General features: G+C 50.4%; 1 protein-coding gene and 1 long non-coding RNA gene across 3 annotated transcripts in view; one reads left to right on the top strand and one right to left on the bottom strand.

Moving 5' to 3' along the window:
- The window catches only part of LOC146889855 (uncharacterized), a 17,945-nt gene extending 10,684 nt beyond the window's left edge, over positions 1-7,261 (top strand). The window contains exon 3 of one of the 2 annotated variants that reach the window (XR_015736289.1): positions 6,541-7,261. This is a non-coding gene — a long non-coding RNA (uncharacterized LOC146889855). Of the gene's footprint in view, positions 1-3,154; positions 3,343-6,540 lie in introns of those variants that run through there. The other variant, XR_014999562.2, reaches the window with a different exon arrangement.
- Positions 3,501-24,873, bottom strand: Mogat2 (monoacylglycerol O-acyltransferase 2). The gene is made up of 6 exons (XM_087901293.1): positions 24,714-24,873; positions 16,907-17,085; positions 8,227-8,431; positions 7,740-7,914; positions 6,591-6,790; positions 3,501-4,339 (listed from the first exon to the last, which is right to left on the bottom strand). Exons 1-6 carry the CDS (start codon positions 24,802-24,804, stop codon positions 4,185-4,187), a joined length of 1,005 nt encoding a protein of 334 aa, XP_087757419.1. The 5' UTR covers positions 24,805-24,873; the 3' UTR covers positions 3,501-4,184.

Raw genomic sequence — 24,873 nt, 5'->3', positions numbered from 1 at the left:
AGCAACTTGGAGTTAGCAGAAGTGTGACTTAAAGTACATAACTTTTTTTTTTCAATTTTTTTTCCCGAGACAAATTTTCTCTTTGTAGCCCTGGTTGTCCTGGAACTAATTCTGTAGACCAGAATCTGGTCTGCAATGCACAGAGCTTCACCTACCTGCCTAAGTGCTGGAATTGGAGGCATGCACCACCATCACTCAACAAACAGCTAACCTGCAAAATAATTTGTTATGGGCCACAATAGGTAACAATCTTGACCACCTCCAAATATTTAAAAAAAAAAAAAGCCCAGAATGCAATATCAGCCAATGTGTCATCTTCACTTAAGAGAAATGCTGAGGTAGTCTAGACTCTATGTGTGTGTGTGTGTGTGTGTGTCTGTCTGTCTGTCTGTCTGTCTGTGTAGACATTAAGCACGGGTATTGGTTCTCAGAGGAGTCCAAACCCCTGAGGACAGAAAAGTCCCTTCATGTATTGGTGACCAAGACCCTTTACTGGTTCAAAACTAAAGGTCCATTCTGACTCAGGGAAGAAGGCAGAGAAGAGTAGACTGAGGGACGGCACAGCGGGTGACTCCTGAAGGGACAGAAGGGACCTAAGATGGCAATGCCCTGATGTGCAGTGCAGGGTGCAGAGGTTAAGCCGAGACTAGCCAGGCCTGGGGGCAAATGACAAGGGGCCTTGCAGGCCGAGGGAAGAGAGACGTAGGTGTTATCCCAAGTACCGGAGAGGACCTCGGAAACTTGGGTTTTATTTGAGAGAGTGGACTCATGTCCTGTCTGTGGTACCTAGTGTCCCCCTGGTGCTGAGAGCCGTGTCAGAGGAAGCCAGAGGATGCAGTCCGAGAGACCAGAGGACACGCTTCTCCCCGACGGGCACTGGGGAAGCTTCCTGGATTAGACAGTCACGCTGAAGGACGAGGAGGCATTATCAGGCAGCAGGAAGGTGATTCTAGACCTAGGGAAGCATTCTAGCCTGAGAAACAGCTGAGGCGAGAAAACAGAGGTGGCTGTGAGTGTGGTCACGGTGTCCCTGTGACAGACGCTTAGGGCCAAGGACTAAGGTACACACCCAGGACTAGAGAGGGCATGGCGAGCAGCAAGCTGACACTGGGCTTTAAGGTGGACATCATCTGGACATCATTGTTTTCCACTGACCCCTCTGAGCCTTGCTCCCAGGCTGCAGCTTACCTGCCTGGATGTAGTCGCAGGCCAGTCTCCTCTGAACTCGCACCAGGGACTCAGCAGGCATTTGAAGGAAGGGAGACAGCATGGAGGGAGAGACCAAGCCTGCTTTTGTCTGACACGTCTCTCAAAGTTGCCTGTGTCCTGGCCATCTTGGCTCGGCCACTGGGTGGTGACATCATCTGGTGACGGCTATTGTTTACAGCACCACCCATTCACCCATTGTGGTTCCCAACACCTGTAGGTACCTCAAGACATTATATCTTTCTTTCTTTTTTTTTTTTAAATGGAAGAATGAAGGCCCCACCCCCACCCCCCAGTCAGTGTCTTGCAGCCCAGGCTGACCATTTAATTATTTTAAATTAATTTATTTTTATTTTATGCACATTGGTATTTTGCCATGGGTGTTAGGTTCCCTGGAACTGGAATTAAAGACAGTTGTGAGCTGCCGTGTGGGTACTGGGACTTGAACTCAGGTTCTCTGGAAGAATAACCAGTGTTCTTAACCACTGATCCATCTCTTCAGCCCAAGACATTGTATCTTTAGCACAACCTCCACAGATTGTCCTCTGATTCCCTCTGAGGCCAAGACTAGCATGAACCCTAGCCTGGCACAATGGAAGGTCATGGAAGGATTTTGAGTCGGGAGAGTAGCGTCAGAGAGAGGGAGGAAGAGATGGAGACAGGTCAGAGACACCAGGTGGACCAGGCAGAAAAGGTGGGGGGCGTTCGGCCATAGGTTTTTACTTTTAAATCTTTGTAGAGAGTGTGCAAAAATGGACACCAACACTCTCCAGCACCTTTGGTGATAGGACAGCCCTCCTCTTCACACTCAGGTGGAGCCTATTTCTGAGTCCCGACCTTGTGACCATTTAGAAGCAGCGGTAGAATTGGCACTGCATTCTGGGTAGTCTGGAACTCTCATTCCTTTGAAATCCAGCCAACACTAAGGCAGTCAGGATAAAGCTGGGCCCTGGGTCCTGCCATCACACCCCAGCCTCTCGTGACCCAGACCTGGGAGAAATAAAGGCTCCTAGGTGACTCTAACTCACTGGCAGATAACTGCTGGTGGGCCCCTAATCCCCATCTCCTTCCGTCTTGCCCTTTCTTTGAGGCCCTTCCCACGACCACTTTCTCAAATCTTCCTTGGACCTGAAGACAGTATTCCCTTCTCTGAATCCTCTGCCTTCGTTTTCAGATGATGCCGTAAAACAATCCCACACCAGTTCAGAATTATTGATTATAAAAAAGGTTTATTTATTTAAGGGGAAAAACTTACAGATCACCGTCCTAAATAACAGTCCTCTGAGCGCAAACAAGAAAGAGTCTAGTAGCCGGAATATGAGCCGGAAGCAAGAGAGCAGGTACACACACACACACACACACACACACACACACACACACAGAGTTCCCGCTGCTTTTTAAACTATAAGAGACCATGCCCAAATGGGCTGGGTATCTTAAAGGCTATTGACTGAAGGAGCAGAATGAGCTCCCACAGCATTCGGATGTGATTATTTTATTTTATTTTGAGACAGGATCTCTCTACATAGCCCTGGTTGTCCTGGAACTCACTCTGTAGACCAGGCTGGCCTCAAACTCACTCATGGAGATTCACCTGCCTCTGCCTCCCGAGTGCTGGAATTAAAGGCGTGCACCGCCACACCCTGCTTGAGTCTGGTCCCATACCATCCCTTCTCAATCCCAGGAGCCTGCACAAGGTGCTGAGTGCCCATGTCACCGAAGTCCTCATTTCTATGTACTGTGCAGCCTGCCACGGAGGGCGTGGTGTGACTCCATGGCTTGGGAACCGCTCACAACCTGTGTCAGATGCTAACCCTGAGCTTTAGAGGTAGATGATTTGCCTGTGGTCAACGGAGATAGGTGGGGCTGGGGCTGGGATCCCAACGCAAACTTTTCCAGCGATTGTAGAAACCTCACCTACATGGAAGGGTTCTGCTTCCCTTTCCAGAGGAGGGGCAGTCAGGCAGTCTTTCAATCCAGCCATGCCCTGGACTCTCCTGCAGGAGCAGTATCTCCAACCCAGGAATCCAGGGTTGTCCTGGCCAGAGTATGGCCCTACCGGGAGACACACAGCCACCCATGCCATCACCTCTGGCTTCCAGTGTTCTGGTCTTCCCACAGGTGTGTACCTTCCTACTTGTTTCCAAGGTGAAAGACTCAGGGTGACCAGTCAGGAAAAAGGATTCTACAATTCGCTGGCCCAGCTTCTGAGGTGGGGTCGGGGACACGGGACAAGGCTGAGGGCTCAAGCTCCAGTGAATCCCATTGGTTGGGAGAAAGAAAGAGAAGGAAGATAAAACAGAATTGTTTCATTTATTGAAGTAACCTGTATGAAGCTGCCCTTTTGTGCCACGACAGGGGCTGGAATTAGTTTTGATGCATGAGGAAGAGGCTCCCAGGTCATCAAGGCTGGGGAAACTGAGACTCAGAAGGATAGCAAGGAGCCCTATCCTTGATCATAGTCGAGTGGTTAAGGAGGACTGGGCTCCTTTGAAGTCGATGTCACAGCTTGGAGGACACAGAGTCTGGAAAAAACATAGGGCGTAGTTGGCTACACCTCCTCCAGCTCAGAGGGGAAGAAGGGACATCCAGGGAGCAGGTTGAAGAACAAGTACAGGGGAGGCCTGGGGTGCTGGCTTCTCTTGCACCATCTCTTAAGGGTGGGGGAAGAAGAATTTTGTTCTCTTTTTCCCCTGGTTGCCCTTTGGTCATGTTTGAGCGACATTACAACCATGGGTAGAGACCTCAGAAATCATTCTCTGCTTGCTTCCTTCCCACCATCCTACCGATGGGCCAAGCAAGGACAGGGAGACTTCAGAACTTCAGCTGCAGGCGCAAATCCCAGGTTAAGAGCTGCCTCCTCTTTCATCCTGCCAGCTGTGGCTGGGTTTGTAGGAATCCGGGTGACTGCGAAAGTCTCCTCTCCTCACAGCTCTCCTGCAGGTTCTCGGCTGCAGCTGTCCTCTGGCTCGAGGTTCTTAGCAGAACTCCAGATGTTGGTCAGCAGGAACATTGAACTTGAGTTTGTGTTCCTCAAAGAGCTTGCATAGTTCCTGCATGTAGTGCCGGTGAAGCTGGTTCACCTCCTCCTCTGAGGGCTGTGGTGTCATCTGCACCTTGATGGGCTTCCCCACTGCAAGGGACAGAGGAGGACAGGGGCCATGAGGGAGCACCGCTGCAGTCTCAGGAGCCCCGGGAGCAAGGCTCACCCCTGCGGTCATCCCACAAGGAGTCCCACTCCCAGCCCCTCCTCCCGTGATTTCAGATTCCAAATGCTCTGGGCTCTCTCTCTACCTCCCACTCGCCCCACTTCCCCTCAATCCACGTGTGTGTTTAAGTGTAAATTCATAAGCACATATATGCATGTGGAGGTCAGAGGTTAACCTCAGGGTACTGTTCCTCAGATGCCATCAACCATGTTTACAGACACACAAGTCTTTCCTTGGCCTGGGACTAATTGGTTAGGCTAGGCTGGCATCTAGTGAACCCTAGGGATCCTTCTGTCCCTACTTCCTAAGTGCTGGGACTAAAACATGTGCCATCCCATCCAGATTTTTTTTCATAGGTACTAGGCAGTTTCTCTAGCTTGCACTTTACCAACTGAGCTATCTCCCCAGCCCTCAAGAACTAAATTCTAAGGTTTTAGGACAACTCAACTCCCAGACTCTTGGTATCCTAGCAGCCAGCTTCCAATATGCTGGGCAATAGGCATTCTCTTTATATGTGTTCTCTCCCTTTAGTTCCACATAAACAAAACCTGTTTGTTGATAGGGGATACAATGAGACTCAGAGAAGTAATTTATCCAAGTAACTAGGCGTAAGCAGCACTAGGTTTTAAACACTGGGAGTGCACACCACCTCCGGGGTGTGTGATTCTGAGAATTCGACTTTAGAGGTGTCTGCACTTCTGGAATTGGGGTGGGGTGTCTCAGCCTTCCTTCACTGCCATATACACTGAGTGCAAAGCTCCCTGGTCGTAGGGAAGAATCAGGAAGAGGCTGGGAAAGCAGTGCCCTCTCCTCTTGGAAATATCTCCAGAGGCAGCAGCAGCAACAACATTCAGATACACGAGGACATTGCCATGCAACCCAGCAGGGCCTTGATGCAAGGATTACCAAACCTGTGCTCAACTCACAAATAGATGGGGTGGGTGGATGGGAGGATGGGAGAGTTGAAGCGAACCGAGTTCTCTCTACAAATGTCAAATGAGAATTCAAGAACACAAAAGAGATACACAAATAGCTGAAAACTTTTGCTAAGTCTAGACACCGAAGCTCATGTTAACTTCTCACAGGGAGAGTCCCCAGAGCTAATTCAGAGTCTATCGATTATTAGCTGGCACATAAATTTTAAAACATTCTTCATCTGTACACATATGTATTTGTTTGCATGTGTGAGCATATGTGAAGCCCAGAGGTCAAGCATGGTGAGCATGTTCCTCAGTCATGCTTCCTACTTTTTTGAGATAAGGTTTCTCACTAAACCTGCCAACTGGTAGACTGCCAGTCAGCAGCCCTACAGATCCTCCTGTTTTGTCCCCGCCCCCAGGACTGGGATTACAGTGCCCACTACCGGGTCGTGTGCCTTGCTTTTTCCAAGGGTACTGGAGGTCAAAGTCATGCTTGCTCAGCATGTCCTTACTGATTGAGTCATCTCCCCATCCCGGCATAGAATTTTAGCATTTATGTTCTCTACCTTCTTTTCCCAAGCCCCATTCGATCATCCAGATCACAATTAAACCCTCCTTCTCCAGCCTAACGAAGGTCAGATAGATCCCAGTTACAACCTCAGCTCTGTCTCTCAAAAGCAACATGAGCTTTTGGAAGTAATTTAACTTCTTTGGGCTTCATTTAATACCATTTAGAGATAATCGTCTCTACCTCAAAGGTTGGTAGGACAAACCAAGATGGAGTATGGCAACTGACAAATATCTGACATTGCTGGGTGGTGGTGGCACATGCCTTTAATCCCAGCACTCGGGAGGCAGAGAAAGGTAGATCTCTGTGAGTTTGAGGCCAGCCTGGTCTACAAGAGCTAGTTCCAGGCCAGACTCCAAAGCCACAGAGAAACCCTGTCTTGAAAAACAAACAAAATAACAACAACAACAACGAAAACAAAAAACAATGTCCAACATAGAGCAGGTCTCCTCCTGTCTCTTCTCAAGTATGAGTACTCAGCCATCAGTACCTCTCATTGAGAATAAGTACTCAGCCACAGTACCTCTGTGTCTGTTACAGCTCTTATCTTAGACAGGCAGGATTACCTGTGTGTGGCTGTGCATCCCTGTCTAGAACGAGCCCCATAAGGATAAGGATGTATCTTTCCCATCCTCAGGTGGCCCTGTTCCCCCAACCCGCCCCAGGCTGGTCTGGATCTCAGCTCACCTACGGTGTTGATGGGCTGGCGGAAAGGCATGAGGCCGAAGCTGTACTGGAAGACACCACGGCCGTGGAAGAGAGGGAGGGAGATGCCCATGATCTTCTGTAGTCGGTTCTGGACGCGACGCAGCAAGGTGCCATAGGTGTTCTCCACTTGGTTAAACAGGTTGTTCTCCCCGAAGGAGAAGATCGGCACAAGCGCTGCCCTAGAGGGACACGGTGGGGGGGGGAGTATGGGGGCACCCTGAGAGGCAGGGATGGAAAGGACACCCAGCAGGGCCAGCAGCCAGAACAGGACGTGCCTTGACCTTCAGAGAGCCTTTCTCGGTTCCCACGGGTAGACCAGAATGTCCTAGGACATCTTCCTAGATGGTGCGGGAGAATTATCTGTATTCTGTCAATCATGTATTTTAATAAAACGCTGATTGGCCAGGCAGGAAGTATAGGCGGGTCAACCAGACAGGAAGTAGAGGTGGAACAAAGAGACCGGGAGTATTCTGGGAAGCAGGAAGCTCCCTCCGCATTCCTGCCCAGACCACAGAGAAGCAAGATGTAACCTGCCCCGCTGGAAAAGGTACTGAGCCACAAGGCTAACATAGATGAGAATAATGGGCTAATATAAACTATAAGAGTTAACAAGAAGCCTGAGCTAATGGGCCAATCAGTTTATAATCTTATGGAGTCCTGTGTGTGATTTTCTTTGGGGCTTGCCGGCTGTGGGGTACGGGCGGGACAGAAACCCAAACAAGCCGGCCCTTCATGTTACACCTAGGTATGAAACATTTTTACTTTTCACCAAAAAAAAAAAAAAAGAAAGAAAGAAAGAAAGAATCTTCTTGTGCCAACTGACTTGATTTCCTCAAAGATGTCGCCCCCATGATGGGTGAGCAGTTCGGCAGTAAGCTCCCAGCCCCATCCTTCCAGATTCCCAAAGGTCTCAGTGCTCACACCAGAAAACACTGCCCATCTATTCCCCAAGTCTCCTTTATGGAAATGCATCTAGAACCCTGGCTGCAAGACACCAACTTACAATTTTCACCGTATGGCCTGAGAATCTCCTTGCCAAAAAACAGAAGCTACAATCATCTTTGCTGTCTCCCCAACAAAACACAAACCTCCAATGGCCCCAGAGTGTGATCCCCCAGAGTTCCATACCCATGTATCAGGGCGAGCCTGACGAAGCCCTTCCGATTCTTTAGCAGCAGCCTGTAGGCTCCAGGCCGGGCATCCAGTGCCTCCTGGGAGCCCCCAATGATGATGGCTAGCAAGTTCCCGCCACCCCTCTTGCTCAGAATGTGACCAGCACACTCCTTTTCTGATGTGACCAGTCCTAGGGAGAGAGCAAGGTCGGTCAGATACCAGGTGAAGAGACAGGACGGTGAAGATAGGAGCGGCCCAAGAAAGAGACCATGACATTGTCCACGGAGTCAGGATTCCTCCCAACAACACCCCCACCAGCTGGGAGTCTCTGAGTACTTCCCAGCACAGCCATACGGGAAGTTCTTCTCTGGGTCTTGCCTCTGCTGTTGCTAAACAAGTACTTGGAAGGACTGCAGAACTATTGACAACTCTCTCCCAGAACCCCCTGCACACCCAGAAGCCATGTCTTTCTGAGCTACCTGGTTCTGGGTTGGAGACTCACCCACAGACATGATGTAATCCCGGAGGAAGGGGGCCCGGAACCACAAAGGCAGCGTCATCATGTACGAGCGGATTCCTGGGAAGAGCGAGGAAAAGCCGGTGCTTTCAGTGCACAGGTTGAGAAAGGCTCCTGCAGCCAGGACTCCGTGGGGGTGGAAGCCTGCGATGTAGTTCTGGGAAGGGTCCAGCTCAGCCGTCTTGATCAACTGCGGGAGACAGCAAGCTGGTGACCATCAGCGGGACCTGAACGCCAGTCCTGGTTCTGCGGCTACTGGCATTGTGTGGGACAGTGGGTGATACACCGGAGCCGGAGGCTTCACAGACTGGGCGCTGACTTTGGGCAAAATGTTCACCCCCTGCCGAGGTGTGAAGTTGGAACATCTGACCCTGTCCCAGGAAGACCTGCCCCTTCTGCTGAGAGATTCAAGTGAAAAGGGACTGGATTCCTGACTACTGGGTAGGATGCTGTGATAGGTCTGAATGGGAATGACTCATTTATTTGAATGCTTGGTCCCTAGTTGGTGGAACAGTTTTGGGAAGGACCAGGGGGTGTGACTTTGTTGGAGGAAGTGTGCAACTGGGAACAGACTGAGATTTCAAAAGCCCGCACCAGGCCCAATGCGGCTTTCTCTCTGCCTCCAATTTGAGGATAAGCGCTTGGCTTTTACTCCAGCTCCAGGCCTGCCTGCATGCCGCTATACCGCCTACCATGACGATTGCGGACCGACCCTCCGCCTTGGTCGTAGTGTCTCTCCCGAGTGGTAGGAAGGTAGTGAAGACACAGGAAGGATATGAGGGCCACATGGGCATCACCATGCTAGGGTCCTTTTATCTCAACCTCACTGGAAAGACAAGTTGACCCGTCCCCTCTAGGAGTGAGTGATCACAAGAGAGATCAGAATCAGGTTTTGACCTCGTGGACAGAGCTTGTGGGCCTGAGACTGCCTCCAGTCCTGTGGAACCGGTGGGTCATGGGAGTGTCTCTACTGTCCCAAGGCCAGACCCTAACTCCAACTGTATTAACTCTCTCCGCTATGCCAGAGCAGAAACTTACCCTGACTGGTCACGCCTGATGCATCAAGAGCCCAGAGTTACCACCAGAAAGGGATTGAGAGCTAGCTGCATATCGCTAAACAGTTCTAGGTGAAGTGGGGCAAGGACATACACAGGGAGGGGGCTGAAGGGATGGCTAACCATGTAAAAGCATTTGCTGTGTAAGGGCTTGAGTCTGGATTCCTCGAACCCATATCAAAGTCAGATACACAGCGTGAATGGCACCTACAGTGAGATCGGCCAGCAACAGGAGAATCCCTAGAAGCTAGCCTGGCATGTCAGGGAAGAAGCAGCAGAGGCCCCGTCACAAATTAGATAGAAGGCAAGGACCAATTCCTTAGGTTGTTCTATGATCTCCACTGGTGGGCCATCACATGAACACATGCACATACACATGCACACACACATGCACACATACAAACACATACGCACACACATACACACATAATACACGTGCACATACATGCACACACATGCACACATACAAACACATACACGCACACACATACACACATATACACGTGTACACACATGCACACACACACACACACACACACCTCTGCCTGGGCCATCACATGCATGCATGCACACAGACATAGACACACACACACCTCTGCCTGGGTGGTAGCCAAGTCCAAAGATCATGGCTGAAGGCCATGTTGTAGGTGGGACCAGTCCCTTCCCTCTCTGCCAGGAACCTGTCTTCTCAGTGCCCTGTGCTCTGGGAGCCACAGCTATGGGAGTTAAAAGCAGCCCATCTTCCCCTGGCATCCCTGGTCCGGAGGCTTCCTGGGAGGATGGGTAGCAGGGACTCTGCACCTTCCTGGAGACGGATAGCCCTTTCCACTGGCTAAGCTTTGCCAGGTGAACGGTCATCCTGTCAGCAAGCTGCAGCCCCCAGAGGCTGCCTCCCCGAGGATTCTTCTTGATGCCTCTGGGGCCTCAGCAGCCTGCAGGTGGAAATGGGGCCTCAAGCCTATCTGCCTACGCCGGCTGCAGAGTTTTCCATCCTCCTGTCCTCGGTCTTGGCTTGACCTCTAAAAACCTCTTACCACACATAGTTCACCAAAACCCTCCAAAGCACCATAGGGCCCTGAAAAGACTGCAGAAGACACAGGCAGAGGGGCTGTTGCCTTCCCAGACAAGACCCAGCCCCTTCTCTTAGTATGAAGGAGACCAAGGAAGTGATGGAAACCCCTGCAGGGTCAGAGCTCCAGCTCACACAGGTGCCTACACGGGGGGCTACCTAGGGTATTCATCCCTTGCTCCATACATGGGAACGCTTGCTATTTAACGTCCGCACCTCTGTGAAAACAATTGGAAATTTATGAAAAGACAGAAGAGAACAGATCTCTCATCCCAGTGGTTCCACTGCCGAGGGATTTAGCCGACAGAACTGTCTGCACTCTGGCCGAATGTCATCCCCCCCAAAAAAAATGCCATTTATGGACGCATCAGCTTTAGCTGATATCAGAAACTTGTCCACCAACAGGGCTTGCTTGGAAAAATTGGCGATGTGGCAGACAAAGAAGGAATACAGCCACAGGAGAGCATGAAGCAAGCCAGGATAGCTTGTAAGTGAACAGCAAGGAACAGGACAGTGTGCAGAGTATGGCAACCGAGTGGAAGCGGGGAGACACCTTTGCTTACGGCTGCACCAAACGCCCCAGCGACAGGATTAAAGTGAGCACTACAACCTGGCATTTTCACAGGCTTGTGGGGCAAGCGTGTTACTGCCTGAGCCATTCCCCAGCCCTAAAATGGAGTCTTTCGCACCTGATTTTTTTGTTCTCTTGAATTTTGAACAAGAACACATTTCTATTTTAAGTAAATAAATGAACAACTGTACCCTTGATAACAAAGCATTTGTGTATAGAGAAATAACCCGGTGAGGATGGGGGCCAAGTAAGCTGGCATTTGCACATGTATTTACACGCACACATGCAAGCGTGTGCCCTGGAGGGTGACTGTGGTCCCACTGAGGCCCAGTCTGCACTTTTCTACTGGTATCTTCTGTGTTGACTGTTCCCTGTGAGGTGTAGAGTCTGTGTGTCCTGCTTACCGTGTCCCACACATGATGGGAGAGAGGAGATGCTTCAGGAAGAATAGAATGAGGGAGAGAAGGAGGAAAGTCAGTGGGAGGGGCAGGCGTAGCTCCCTCAGAATGTAGACACCTCCAACCCAATGCTGTACTCACTTGGATTCCACCGCAGGCGAGAGAGCACTAAGCTAGGAGTCTGGGAGCTCATCAGGGCTGCGTCGCCCGACTCCTGGCTCCCTGGTGCCTCAGTCGCTCTTTGTTAACAGGACAGTGGTGACACCTCCCTGACAGGCTTGTTGTAAGTTCCCAGGAGGCCAAGGAAGAAAAGGGGAGTTGGTGACGTGCCCCAATCTCTCTGCAGCTCCCCCAGTTCTGCTACCAGGAACGTAGGGTGGCCGAGCAAGGTTGTGGGTGTCTGGAGAAATCCTGGCTGGGTCTGGTACTGGGCCGTGGGAGTGAGAGAAGAGGGGGCAGCCAGACCACTAGACTCTGGGACTACTCATGTTTTACTGGTGTCACCTGTATACCATGAGGTCCAGGCTTTGAAAATGTGTGGTCAAGCGCACTTTGACACAGCTGTGCAATCACACCACCGACCCTAGTGCAGACTCCCAGGCTCCAGAAGGGAACCCATATCCATGACTCGTTGCTTCTTCCCCAGCGCTGGTAACCACGAATCTGTTCTTCAGCTCCCCAGGTTTGCCTGTTCTGGACAGTGTCTAAATGAAGCCATACACATATGACCTTGGTGAATGGCTGCTTGGACTTACTGGTGTGTTCCCAAGGGCTCTTTCATGCCATGTCACAGATGGGTACTTGGTTCCATTTTTATGACCAAATAATACTCAACCGTATGGACAGACTGCATTCTGCGTATCAGTGGATGGACACTTCAGTAGTTTCTACTCTTTGGCTGTTACGAACCACGTGGGCTTCAGCGTGTGTGAACATTTTCAGTTCTGAAGAAGGTCCTGAAATATTACTTTTAACTACAAAGTCCTTCTCCGTGCCTGCACAGAAGACCCGAGCATCATACCGTGCACCGCTACACTAGCTTAGCGCTTAGCTCACTCCACCCGGTCACACCACTGCTCAACCCTCCTACGGCTCACATGCTCCAGAGTCCACTTTTCTTTTGGCTCCTTTAGGGCACACGAAGCAGCAGTCCTGCTAACTTGTAACACTTATCAGGGCCATAGGGACTGGCTTTAGTGTGTTGACACCGTTGCACAAATGAGCACACATGTGCAGAGGGAATGGGAGATATGCCCAAAACCACGGGAGTGACTTGGATTTGAGACCTGCCATCTCCTTCAGAGAGTACAGGACGGATCCAGAAAGCCTTTGCTTCGGGATGAAGGGCATTCGGGACCAGCTTTGGAACTTTCTAGTCAATCTTGCAAAACACAGGACTCTAGGGTCCCTCCCCCAGGCTCCTGCATCAGCAGCCTATTCAACTGCCCCAGGGCAAACGGATCGATGTTCTTGTACAGGGAAGTAGTTCATGGCCCTACTGTGCACCTAGATTACCTGGCAGGAAGACAGGGTTTGATCCAGTACATCTGGTGCTGGCTCTGGAGGGTGAGAGCCTATTCCTTGGGTGTGTGGATTGTGCAAGTGTGTATGTATGTGTATGCCTGTGTATATGGCTGGCTGGATAGGCACATGTGTATAGTTAGGGCCTGGAGCGATTTCCCTGTATCCTCCCTCACAGCCAGACGGCTGGATGAAGGAAAGGCTGGGATTCTATCTGCCGCTGCTTGTAGTTCCCCCATGTGGCTCTTGGTCCAGGTCTGACCTCCCTAGATTCTCAGTTAAAGTCTCTGCCTCACCTTCCTGCCACACCATGGGGTCATCTGGCTGATGCTCACTGCCATCGATGGATACATTCCCTCATTTCTGAGCTATATTCCCCCTCCAAACAAAACATCTTGAAATTTGCATATTTCAACAACCTTGCTCGGACACCCCACCCCTCCTGGTAGCAGAACTGGGGGAGCTACAGAGAGACCAGGGCACTTCACCAACTCCCCTCTTCTTCCTTGGCCTCCTGGGAACCCACAACAAGCCTGTCAGCGAGGTGTCACCGCTCTCCTGTTATCAAAGATACATTACGCAATCCTAACTGAAGGTGTGTTTTATGGTCCATACAAAACTGTACGTTTTACCACTGAGACTATAATAGAGTTGAAGACACACAGCTAGAAAGAGTGTCTGAGTGGATGGACGGTCCCAGGACTGACTTTGTGCCAGGCACAGCACACACACCAATCCACTTTGTCCTCCCTTGTCATCCCTGAGCGCTGTTCTGGTACCAGTGACCCAGTGTACAGAGGAGGAAACCGAGACCTGTGTCATTCTCTGGCTCACACATGAACTCTACTGAAGGAGCAGAGCCCAGCCTGAGCCTGAGCCCAGGCATCCAGGCTCCTAATGCAAAGCCAGGTCGGAGCTCTGTGTGGAAGGTGGTGGGGAAGGGGGCACCGTACCAACATGGCTAACGGGGTGGGGTCGGGGGAGCAAGCAGAATACAGAAAAGGAGCGGTTCTTGGTTGGACTTAAGGTACAAGGAAGGAGGGATGAGTCAGAGGGGGGCGAGTTTAGGACCCAGAACACAGTTCTGGGGCAGCAGCCTTCACTAAGGGCTTTGGTTGTCACAGTAGAAGACAGTGATAGTAGGGAGCTGCCAGGAGTAAGAACGGTCAGAACAAGGACTTTATCAGTAGGGATTGAGAAAGCCCCCTGGAAGGGACTTACTGGGAGGGACAGGGGCAGGGACAGGGGTGGGGTGAGAGGTGATCAGGGTTATAGCGAGCTGACTCTGTCAGTGAGCAGTGTGGTGTGTGCAGCATTCCCTGACCCCGGGTCATGGTCCTGGTCACAGATCGTGGTCCCTCCAAGGACCTGACCTGTGTGGGGTGTTTATTCTGGGTGATGAAATCTCCACGGGGACGCCCAGGACACACGTGATAGGGACAGCTTCCTCTACACAAACTGCCCGATTCCTCACCATTAGCTCTTAGGGAAGCAGTAAAGAGGACCTCGGAAAGCTCCACAGTACAGCCATAATGCCCCCCACCCCAAGCAACTTTGTAAACAAAACTTGAAAGTCATCAGAAGACCGCATTTGATGCAGAGGCTTGTGGATGGGCGTGGGAGGGGTCAGCAGAACTGGGAAAGAAAAGTCCCCAGAAGAGAGGGATTGGGAGGTCAGTGGGAAAAGAAGTCTGCAGGATACTCTCAGTCCTCTTCTGCTGGCTCCTTTTCTAAGCCAGGCACAGCCTAAGAGGCTTCATCTCTCCCTCTGCTGGCCACTCACTGGTATCGCCTGACCCTGGCTGGCGCTTCGCATTGAGCCTGGGATAGGTAACAAACAACACTCGAACTCCTGCAAATCAGGTGGGGAGTCCCCTGGCTGTGGACGGATGAAGAAGACCGTGGACTTCCTCTTTATCACTTCTGTCAGCCCTGCTGCCAGGAATCCAAGTGGGAAGAGGCAGACGTCCTCCAGAGTCCCGGGGCTTCTGGGACCTGGAAAATGTCAGCTAGCCATCCCAGTTTTGGGAAGCGGCCTCTAGGGGGCTCCACTGACCTGAGCCACCTCTCCAGCCCTACAGCTCAGGCTAGCTTCTGCTTTGGTGGCACTGAGAACCCTGACCCAGGGACTCATGAGGTCTCTAGATAAACTCCTGGCCTCTGCCTATGGGGTCCACTTTGCAGGAAGCCTCTCTTCTGCTGAGCCCAGGACCCACGAAAGGAAGCCAGAGCCAGAATCTGAGAAACTCAACAGAACCCAGAACTAACCAAGGCTTCCTTTGGCTCTGTACATGAAGTCACTTACACCTCCCCAGGACAGAGGTCACACTCTCCTGGAGAACTCTGACCTTCCTGACAGAGTCTGGAGAGAGGTGAGGCAGGGAAGGGACTTCAGTCACAGAGCTCAGAAGTTCAGGGCCGGGGACTGGGGCCTCTGTCCAGGACGTGTCCATGGTTGTTCTTGGGTCCCAATGAGCTGTGCTGCGCTGTGGGGGTGCGGTGGGGTGGGGTGGGGTGCTGTGTGCTGGATACTGGGAGGGGTTCCTGTAGAATAAATAAATCCGAGAGGCAGAGGTGTCTGTCGCTCCTCTGAGTCCCCCAAGTTAGTCCAGACTTCTTCTCTTTTGACACTAAGATGCTCAATACCCTTGAGTGACAGTCTCTGTTAGCCCCTCTGTACTCCCTGCTGGTCTCATGCCTTGGAGGCCCTGCTTTCTAGAGAGCTAGGGGCTCCCATGCCTTTGTCACCCAATATGACAGCCCTTGTGGGACCTCAGGATTGTCAAAAGGGCACAGGGTAGGATCCTTGATTGGAGTTCCCATGATGCAAGCAAATTGTTTAACCTCTATGGGCCTTTTTCTCCCCCTTTGATAGCAGGGGACTTGAGTCCTGGACCAAAGGAAGAGGCGGGACTCTACATGGGGAGGAAGAAGTCGGGTGGGGAAGAAGGTCAGGTCGTGTCCTACTGACTTGGTGACTTTGTGTGAGAGCAGCTATTACTAAGACTGTCTGGGGACTTTGTCTGCACTGTCTGTTGGAATCCACACTGTCCAGGAAGGCATACAGCAGCATTTCTATCTGTCTGTTTTTGAGACAGCCCTGGCTGTTCCGGAACTCACTACATAGGCTAAGATTGCCGCAAACTCACAGAGCAATTCCTGCCTCTGCCTTCCAAGCACTGGAATTAAAGGTGTGTACCACTATGCAGTTATCTCGATCTGAAATATGCCAAAGCAGAAGCACAGAGAGACTGGGCAACCTACTTCAAGGTCACACTCCTGCTACAATGGCAAATATAGGTGAGGATCTAGTCCATCCAGCTCCATACGCCACACTCCAAGTGCCCAGGCCTGGCCTCTTGCATCCCCGTGGCTCTTTTATCCCATCAGTAAACCAGCACTGCATGGGCTTCTCAGGGCTGTGTCTATCTATCACCCACTGAAGGAACCCCAGAATCTCCTCCCTCCAGTTCAGGAATCTGCTCCACCCAGGACCAAGCTTCACGTTCAAGGTCACATGTTCACGATGACTTGACTTGAAAGGGCAGTGAATTAAAGATGCCAGGATCTGAGGACACTCAAGGTAGGAGATGTCACAGTGCTTGCTAAGCCTTAGAGACACTGAAGCCAGCATGAGCCCAGCCCTGCCTAAGAACACACAGCCTGCCAGCGATAAGGCAGGATGGACTCTGAGGCAGTGCTAGACCAGTGCAGAAGCATTAAGTTTGTAGGAGAGTTCGCTGTGTGACTCGGGTCTCACCCCCATCTGCCGAGTATAATGTGGAGTCTCTTAAGACCTGTTGCATATCATTTTCACCCAGAATTTTGACTGCTGCTGGCTTTGCCCCATAAGACACACATATCCCCTTCAAGACACATGTATCCATCAGTACCCATATTGGTGTCGAGTCCCATGGCCAGAAAGACACCACGCTCTTCCACAGGCCTCTCGAGCTCCTGCCTCCCAGCCAGCCTTCTGCTCTGCAGATTCCCTGTGCTCACAGAGATGAGTGGCCCAGAGGCCCTTGGACCCCCGAAGCCCGGTACTCACATTGACGGGGAAGTAATCCCTCATGTACTTCCAGATGGTCCAGCGTCTGACAAACTGGCTGGCCCGGCCTCCCTGGCGTGGTTTGTCCCAGTCCAGGTACAACCAGGTGGCATACAGGACAGAGAAAAGCCAGAACCTTGTGAACAGGAGGCCTATGAAGATGGCGATGCAGATCTGGGCTGGGAGAGAAGCAGATAGAGAGAGAGAGCTGTAAGGAAGGCAGTCCCAACGCCAACTTAGTTCTTCCATGACTGTGCCCCCATGCCAGCAGCTCTGCCCCGTCCGGCCCACACCACTGGGAGAGGATTAACTTCCATGCCTCACATATCAGGACGTGCCACACTGGCAAGGGGTCTGGTCTAAAGTCATTTTCCTCCTCTACACCAAGTGTCTCACCTACATGCCCTCACCCCTCATGCATTCAGCACACACTCTGTAAATGGAACCATGGGTTGGATTAGCTTTTGCCTTCTACTTACTTACTTGAGAACCTAGAGAAAAAGGAGACGATTTTCTTCCCGGCCCCCTTTCTGTCCACTCTCAGTCAAAGCTAAGCCCGGACTCCTTCCCAAGGCCCTGCCATGGCGTCCAACTGTTGCAAGGCACAGCCTGACAGTTCAGCCTGACCTCAGCTCTATGAGCTGGCACGCCACCTTACCCTCCTACGTGGCCAGGGCTCCAGCCCACTCTGCTTTGTGTGTCACGGGGACATGTCCTGGTTACCCTGGGGGACTGTGGACTGCAAGGCTAGGACCAGGGTAGATGCAGATGTCTCGCTTGCCTATGTTCCTGTCACCCTTGTGCCAAGCGAATCCCTGTCATCTCAGGTGCAGCGGGTCCACGGGGCCACACCCCATCTAGTGGACCATCTTTCCCATAGACTGCTACCCCACCTCACCAGGGCAGCACCTTTTATTTGCTGATGTTTTCCCTTTTAGCATCATGATCAAACGCATGGATTCATACATGCTAGGCAAGTGCTCTCCCTAGCACTGAGCTACACCCAGCCCCCTGGATTCTTTCTGTTGGCTTGTTTTTGTTACTTTTATTGTGAAGCAGGGCCTCAAGTATCCCAGGCTAGCTTCAAACTCCCTGGACAGCTAAGGATGACTGAACTTCCAATCCTACCTCTACCTCCCAAGCACTGGGATTATAGGTGTCCACCAAGTCTGGTTTGTGCAGTATTGGTCCAACCTAGGGCCTTGCACATGCTAGGCAATTACTCTACCAACTGAGTTATATTCCCCAGCCTTCACATTCTTAAAGGAAAGCCAAGAGCCAATTGTGAAGCTCACTTGGAGAGCATAGGGGCTGTAGTTATTGGTTTGGTTTTTTTTTCCTCTTTGAGGGCCCATCACCCAGTCTCAAACACACAGAGACTTATTCTTACTTACTTATGAATGCCTGGCTTTAGCTTGGCTTGTTTCTAGCCAGCTTTTCTAACTTACATTATCTATTTTGCCTTTGGGCTTTTTACCTTGCTCTCTTCCATAGATTTCTCCTCCTATTTATTCTCTCTACCTGCCAGCTCTGCCTATTTCTCTCTCCTGACTTGCTATTGGCTGTCCATCTCTTTATTAGACCCTCAGGTGTTTTAGACAGGCAAAGTAACACAGCTTCACAGAGTTAAACAAATGCAGCGTGAAAGAATGCAACACATCTTTGCGCCATTAAACAAATACTCCCCAGCAAAAATAAATGTAACACATCTTAAACTAATATTCCACAATAGTGGACAGACTTGCTGATGTGGGGGGTGTTGCTGGCTAGTGTAAACAATAAAGGTTTAGAAGTCAGAGGGTATGGATTAGGGCCACAAATACTCATTCTGCACGGAGCATCTACAAGATGCCAACTTCTGGTGGGCCAGCCATAAACAACCAATAAAACTTTGCCCTTGGGAAACTCTCTTTCCAGTTTAGTGTATGGGGCTCTTTATGTTTTGTTCTAAAGGTTTGTTTGTTTTGGTTTTGCTTTTGCATTTGTTTGTGCTGGGTGTGCATGTATATGTGTGTTCATACGTGTGGGGTATGCATATGTATGACAATGCCGATCCTCACCAACTGTTCCTCATACTATCCCATCATTCCCCACCTTATTCTTACCTGAACCCAGAGCCCACCAGTGCTGGTTAGTCTGCCCTGCTGTGGTGTCCCCATCTCTTCCCTCTATGTGCTGGAATTACTGGCAAATTGTCGTGCAACCTGGCATTTCCACAGGCTCTGGGGATCTGAACACTGGTTCTCACATTTGCACTGCGTCCTCTCCCCAGACCTGGTCTAAGGTTTGAGGTTCTAATAAAATGTACTGAACATAGAGAGCATCACCTTACTACATGCGTGCACAGCTCAGCGCCACTAAGTACAGAAGAAACTCTAGCCATATTCATGAGACACGGCTCCCCAGTATCTCCCACCTGCCCATTCTCACTATAATTCCAACCACTCCAGGCCCACCAGAGTGTGGGGTCATAGGAATTTATCCCCTTTCCGTTAATGTCCTAGCGCGTGTATTTGCTTCCCCATTAATAGATACTTAGATTAAGTCCATGTATGTCCTTTGTTTTAAAATGTTATGAAAATTACCAGGCGGTAGTGCGCACACCTTTAATCCCAGCACTCGGGAGGCAGGGGCAGGCAGATCTCTGTGAGTTCAAGGTCAGCCTGGTCTACAAGCCTGCCTCTGCCTCCCAAGTGCTGGGATTAAAGACGTGCGCCACTACCCCACCGGCTCACTGTCTACCTTTTCTTCCTTGGAACTGAGGACCTAACCCAAAGCCTTTCCCTTGCAGGGAGGTGCTCTACCACTGCCCTAAGTTCCTAACCACTTCACCTTATTTTTTGAGACAAGTTTTTCACTGACCCTGGAACTCACTTCTTCAATAAGAATGATTGGCAGGAATGCCCCTGATCCCCCTGTCTCCTGGAGCTCACCCCTACATCCTCCTGTCTCCTGGAGCTCACCCCTACATCCTCCTGTCTTCTGGAGCTCACCCCTATATCCTCCTGTCTCCTGGAGCTCACCCCTACACCCCCTGTCTCCTGGAGCTCATGGATCCAGCAAGGATGACTGGCAGCAATGTCCCTGATCCTCCTATCTCAGTCTTCCCAGAGCAGGGCAAACAAGTGTGTGCTGCACATCCAGCTTGGTGTGTGCTCTCTGGAATCAACTCATGTCTTTTTTTTTTTTAATATTTATTTATTTACTTATTTATTATGTATACAGTATTCTGTCTGTGTATCTGCCTGTAGCCAGAAGAGGGCATCAGATCTCATTTCAGATGGTTGTGAGCCACCATGTAGCTGCTGGGAATTGAACTCAAGACCTTTGGAAGAGCAGGCAATGTTCTTAACCGCTGAGCCATTTCTCCAACCCCTCAACTCATGTCTTATACTTAAACAAGCAAGCAGGTTACCGACTGGGCCATCTCCCCAGCACAACCCCAATTTTTTTTTTATGTAAAATAATAAATAAATAAAACTTCAGCTACAGCTCTTTCCATTTGGGCCAACCAAAAGTCTCTGCAGTGGCTCTTACTTAATGAGACCCTCTCTCAAGAAGAAAAACTCAGCTGGGCAGTGGTAGAGCATGCCTTTAATCCCAACACTCAGGAGGCAGGAGCAGACGGATCTCTGTGAGTTCGAGGCCAGGTTGGCCTACAAGAGCTAGTTCTAGGACAGGCTCTAAAACTACAGTGACACTCTGTCTCGGAAAAAAAGAAAAGAAAAAAGAAAGAAAGAAAGGAAGGAAGGAAGGAAGGAAGGAAGGAAGGAAGGAAGGAAGGAAGGAAGGAAGAAAGAAAAACTCACTATTAACAGTGACTATCTTGAGGGGAGGATTATGGTTTACCTAAAGGTTCAAATGTTTGAATGAGTAACTTTTGCAGACAGAAAAAAGAAACAAAGTTTAGGAGAAAACAAAAGCACTTTTCCCTACTTGGCGATCCTGACTCCCAGATTTCTCCCTCCTCCTGTTAACAACAAGCCAGGAGGGGTCTGTCTGGTGATTTAGGGAGGTGGCCCTTGCTTCCCTTAGTCAGTCTCTCCAAGCCTGCAGTTTCTTTTGCTGTACGTGGTTTGGTTTGGCATCTTTGGAAAACAGTCTGGCTGTTCTGGAGTTCACTATGTAGACCATGCTGTCCTCAAACTGACAAAGATCCCAAGTGCTGGAATCAGAGGTGTGTGCCATTGTTCCCAGTTTAGCCTGAGGTTTCTGTTTTAGTCGTTTGTGTTTATTACTGTTTTATTTATCATAGCCAGAAATGGGAAACAACCTAGATGCCCATCCACAGATGACTGGATAAAGAAAACGTGTTAAGTTTATACAATGGAATATTAATAGCTGTTTTAGAAAAATGAAATCACAGAATTCTCAAGTAGGGGCTGGGGAGATGGCTCAGCGGTTAAGAGCATTGTCTGCTCTTCCAAAGGCCCTGAGTTCAATTCCCAGCAACCACATGGTGGCTCACAACCATCTGTAATGGGGTCTGGTGCCCTCTTCTGGCCTGTAGGCATACACACAGACAGAATATTGTATATATAACAAATAAATAAATAAATAAATCTCAAGTAAATGGATGGAGCTAGGAAAAAAAATCGCACTGAGTGAGGTAAACCAAACTCAGAAAGACAAATACATATGTGCTTATATGTGAATGTTAGCTTTGAAACTTTCAGTAGGCAGACTATAATTCCTATAACCATAGAGGTTAAGTATAGAGGGACTCGGGAGGAGGGAGGTTCTCCCAAGGATGGGGAAATAGAATATAGGTTATGGAGAGACAGGGAAGAGACTGGAGTGGAAAGATTAAACAAAGAAGGGAAAAGAAGAGGGGAGAGCCTGCGGTTTCTTAAACCCCTACTGTTTAGAGACTGGGGGTATGCACACTGGCTAAGGTCACATAGCAAGCTAACAGGGTAAAACCTGAGAGTCAGTGCTTGGGCCATGCATGGCATTCACTCATTCAACAAATATAAAACAAAACCAGCTAAGAACAGCATAGACCAACACTGGGGGATCTTGTTCTCCCATGAGAGAGACGTGAGAGAGGAAAAGAAACAGAAGCAAATGAGCAGCCCATCTGGAAAGTTTTTGGCTCTGGATCTGAGCCCTTGGAGCCTGGTCCTAATTGACTTTCCCAGCTACTCCATGCCATTTTACAAAATACGTCCCATATGACCAGTTGAACTGTTCGTTCAGATCACACAGTCTTTTCTTCCTCCTTCACACTTCCCTGTCTGGGAAGCTGAATACAGGCAGGCTTTAGACTCACCTTGTATTTTCTCTTGGTGTGTACATGGTTTGTATGCATGTATGGGTGAATGTATGTTCACATGTGGGTACACGTGTGTTCAGATGCCCTTGTGGAGGAACGAGGTGCCTTCCCCTATCACTCTCTGACTCTCTGACCTCTCTCTTTTTCTATCTATGACTCTCTGATGTTGAAGCAGGTCTCTCTCTCTCTCTCTCTCTCTCTCTCTCTCTCTCTCTCTCTCATCCAGGGCTCACGGGTTTGACTAGTTAGCCAGCTTGCTCTAGGGATCCTTTGTCTCTGCTCACTTTGTGTTGACATTATAGTCGGGCCACGGTGCAGCCAACCTAGCCAAGCTTTACCAATGGAATCATCTCCCCAGCACCGCCCTCACTATTCTTTATAACCCCCCTTAGGTAGTACATTTGTGGAGCCCTACCCCTCCTCCTCCTCATCTCCGATATGACACATGTGTACGTTCATATGGGTGGTACCTGTGGGTGGACATGTGCACGAAGGCTAGAGGACAACCCTTGTGTCAACTTCAGGAGGAATGCCCACCTCCTTTTGAGACAATGTCCTTCATTAGTCTGAAGCTCACCTATGAGGCCAGGCTAGCTGGCCATCAAGTACCAAGGGTCTTCCTGACTCTGCCTCCCCGGTGCTGAGATTACAAGTATGTGTCACCATGCCTGACATTTTTACAGAGGTTCTGGGACTCAAACTCAGTTCCTTATGCTTTCGAGGCTCTGAGGCCATTCCTTCATCATTATCATCATCATCATCATCATCAAAGAAACAAAATGAGGTAAGATAGCAAATATTTTAGACATTTTAGAACTTGTAAGATGCAAATTAGAAGACATTATGAAAGTATTTGAGTAGCGGTTTAGAAATTTCTTTTAGAAATGACAAAAACTCTTGGATCTTAGACTACAAAACAAACAAACAAACAAACAAAACACTCGGGCTGGTTTTGACCCATGGGCCCTGACTACTGATATAGACTTCGATTGCCCTCCCTTTGATCTCCACATCCCACACAACAGAAACTCAACCGTAGGCACACAGGGACCTTTAACACAAAGTGAACTTTACCACTTCTTCCAAGTTGGGACTATGGTTCTCCTTTGCCCTCAGGATAAGGTATAAAGTAAAACCACCCACTCGTGCCATGGAAGAGCCCAGAACCCTTTCCTTGCTTCTCTCCAGCTCCTTCTGGCTTAGGGAGCCCTGGCTTCTGTCCTATACTACATGGTCTTGCTAGGTCTGTGTAAGAGCAGGGCCAGGCAGGTACCACAAGCTACACGGATGGGGTGAGCTCATTCAGTCAGACATACACCTCCCCTCAAGGTCACAGGTGGCAGATTGAGTTTGGCGTCCCTCAGCCTCCTGTGAGCATGTGGCTATGGCCTCTGTGGCTCTCGGTCTTCAATGCCCTTTGATCCAAGCCAGCCCCAGGCTTAGGCCTCCTGCCCTCTGCTTTCTGCCCCCATCAGCTATTTTCTATACCTACACTTCCTCCCAGGGCCCTCTGCCCATCCCTCAGCCCTTCTTCCTCTGGAAGGAGCAGGGACCAGGCAGCTGGGCCTTTCAGGTATGCCATTTCTCTGCTTGGCTGTGCTACCAGAAGTACTTAAAATGTTTACAAACCCTGGGATAGAGGTGCAGACCAATTAAAAAGGGTGCTAGAGGCAGGGTCCCTGGATGGCCCACTCTGCAGAAATGAACCCTTTAGCTGAAGAATTGTGAGGTGATCCTAAGGGAGCATGTACACACATGTACATGTGTGTGTGTGTGTGTGTGTGTGTGAGAGAGAGAGAGAGAGAGAGAGAGAGAGAGAGAGAGAGACAGAGAGAGAGAGAGAGAGAGAGAGAGAGAGAGAGACTAACATGTACCCAGCACCCAGCAGTATCTGGACCCAGGATGAACCCCAGTTCTGCGGTAGCAGTCTTTCCCCAGTCCACTGCCAGCAAAGGAGATTACGTGAGCTCCCTGCCACTCTTTCTTCCTGGTCCACAGCAGAGCTGGAATGCAGCCATGCATCAGTGGGGTGTGGTGGATCAGGGGTCAGATCCACACCTAAGGAGGCAGGCCAGGTCTGCCTTGGGTTCCCACCTCCCTGCGTTTCCTCTACAAAGACCCCATAGGGTGACCCCGACATTCCCACCATGCAGCTGGTGAAGCTGAGGCTGGTCCCTTTTTTCCTGGCCTCAATTCCACCCGCCTTTTTCTGAATGGTAAAATGGAGGGAGAGCTTCCCGGTCCGAGTAGCAGGACACAGCACTTTTCCCAGCATTGGATGCTTCCCTACCCCTCCGCAGCTCGCAGCAAGAGCCTGGGGGAAACTGTCCGCCCCCAATCCCGGAAACTAAAGCTTTCCCAAGATATTGGAGCCCCTACTTACCCACACAAGACTCTGGCAGACCCCAGGAACCTCTGTGCACAGGAGCTCTGAGCCCCGCCAAGCCCCTTTCTGAATCTCTCTTATCAAGCATCCTGTGTTCCCGCTGAGGCTGCCCGGCCCTTCCCAGAAAACCGTGGCTACCCTCTTACCCAAGGCCAAGAAGGAGAAGACCCACTGCAGGACCGCGAAAGTCTGCAGCCTGCGCTCCCATGGCACCGACAGGGGTGCGAACTCCACCATGCTGAGCTTGCTCCGGAGGTCCCTTCCACACACCGCTGTGCTCCAGGCCGAAGGAGCTGGCACAGCCCA

This window comes from Myodes glareolus, chromosome 24, assembly GCF_982192425.1.
Source record: "Myodes glareolus chromosome 24, mMyoGla1.1, whole genome shotgun sequence".
Taxonomy (NCBI): domain Eukaryota; kingdom Metazoa; phylum Chordata; class Mammalia; order Rodentia; family Cricetidae; genus Myodes; species Myodes glareolus.
The sequence above is the reverse complement of the archived record's forward strand: the minus strand, read 5'-3'. Positions and strand labels throughout refer to the sequence as shown.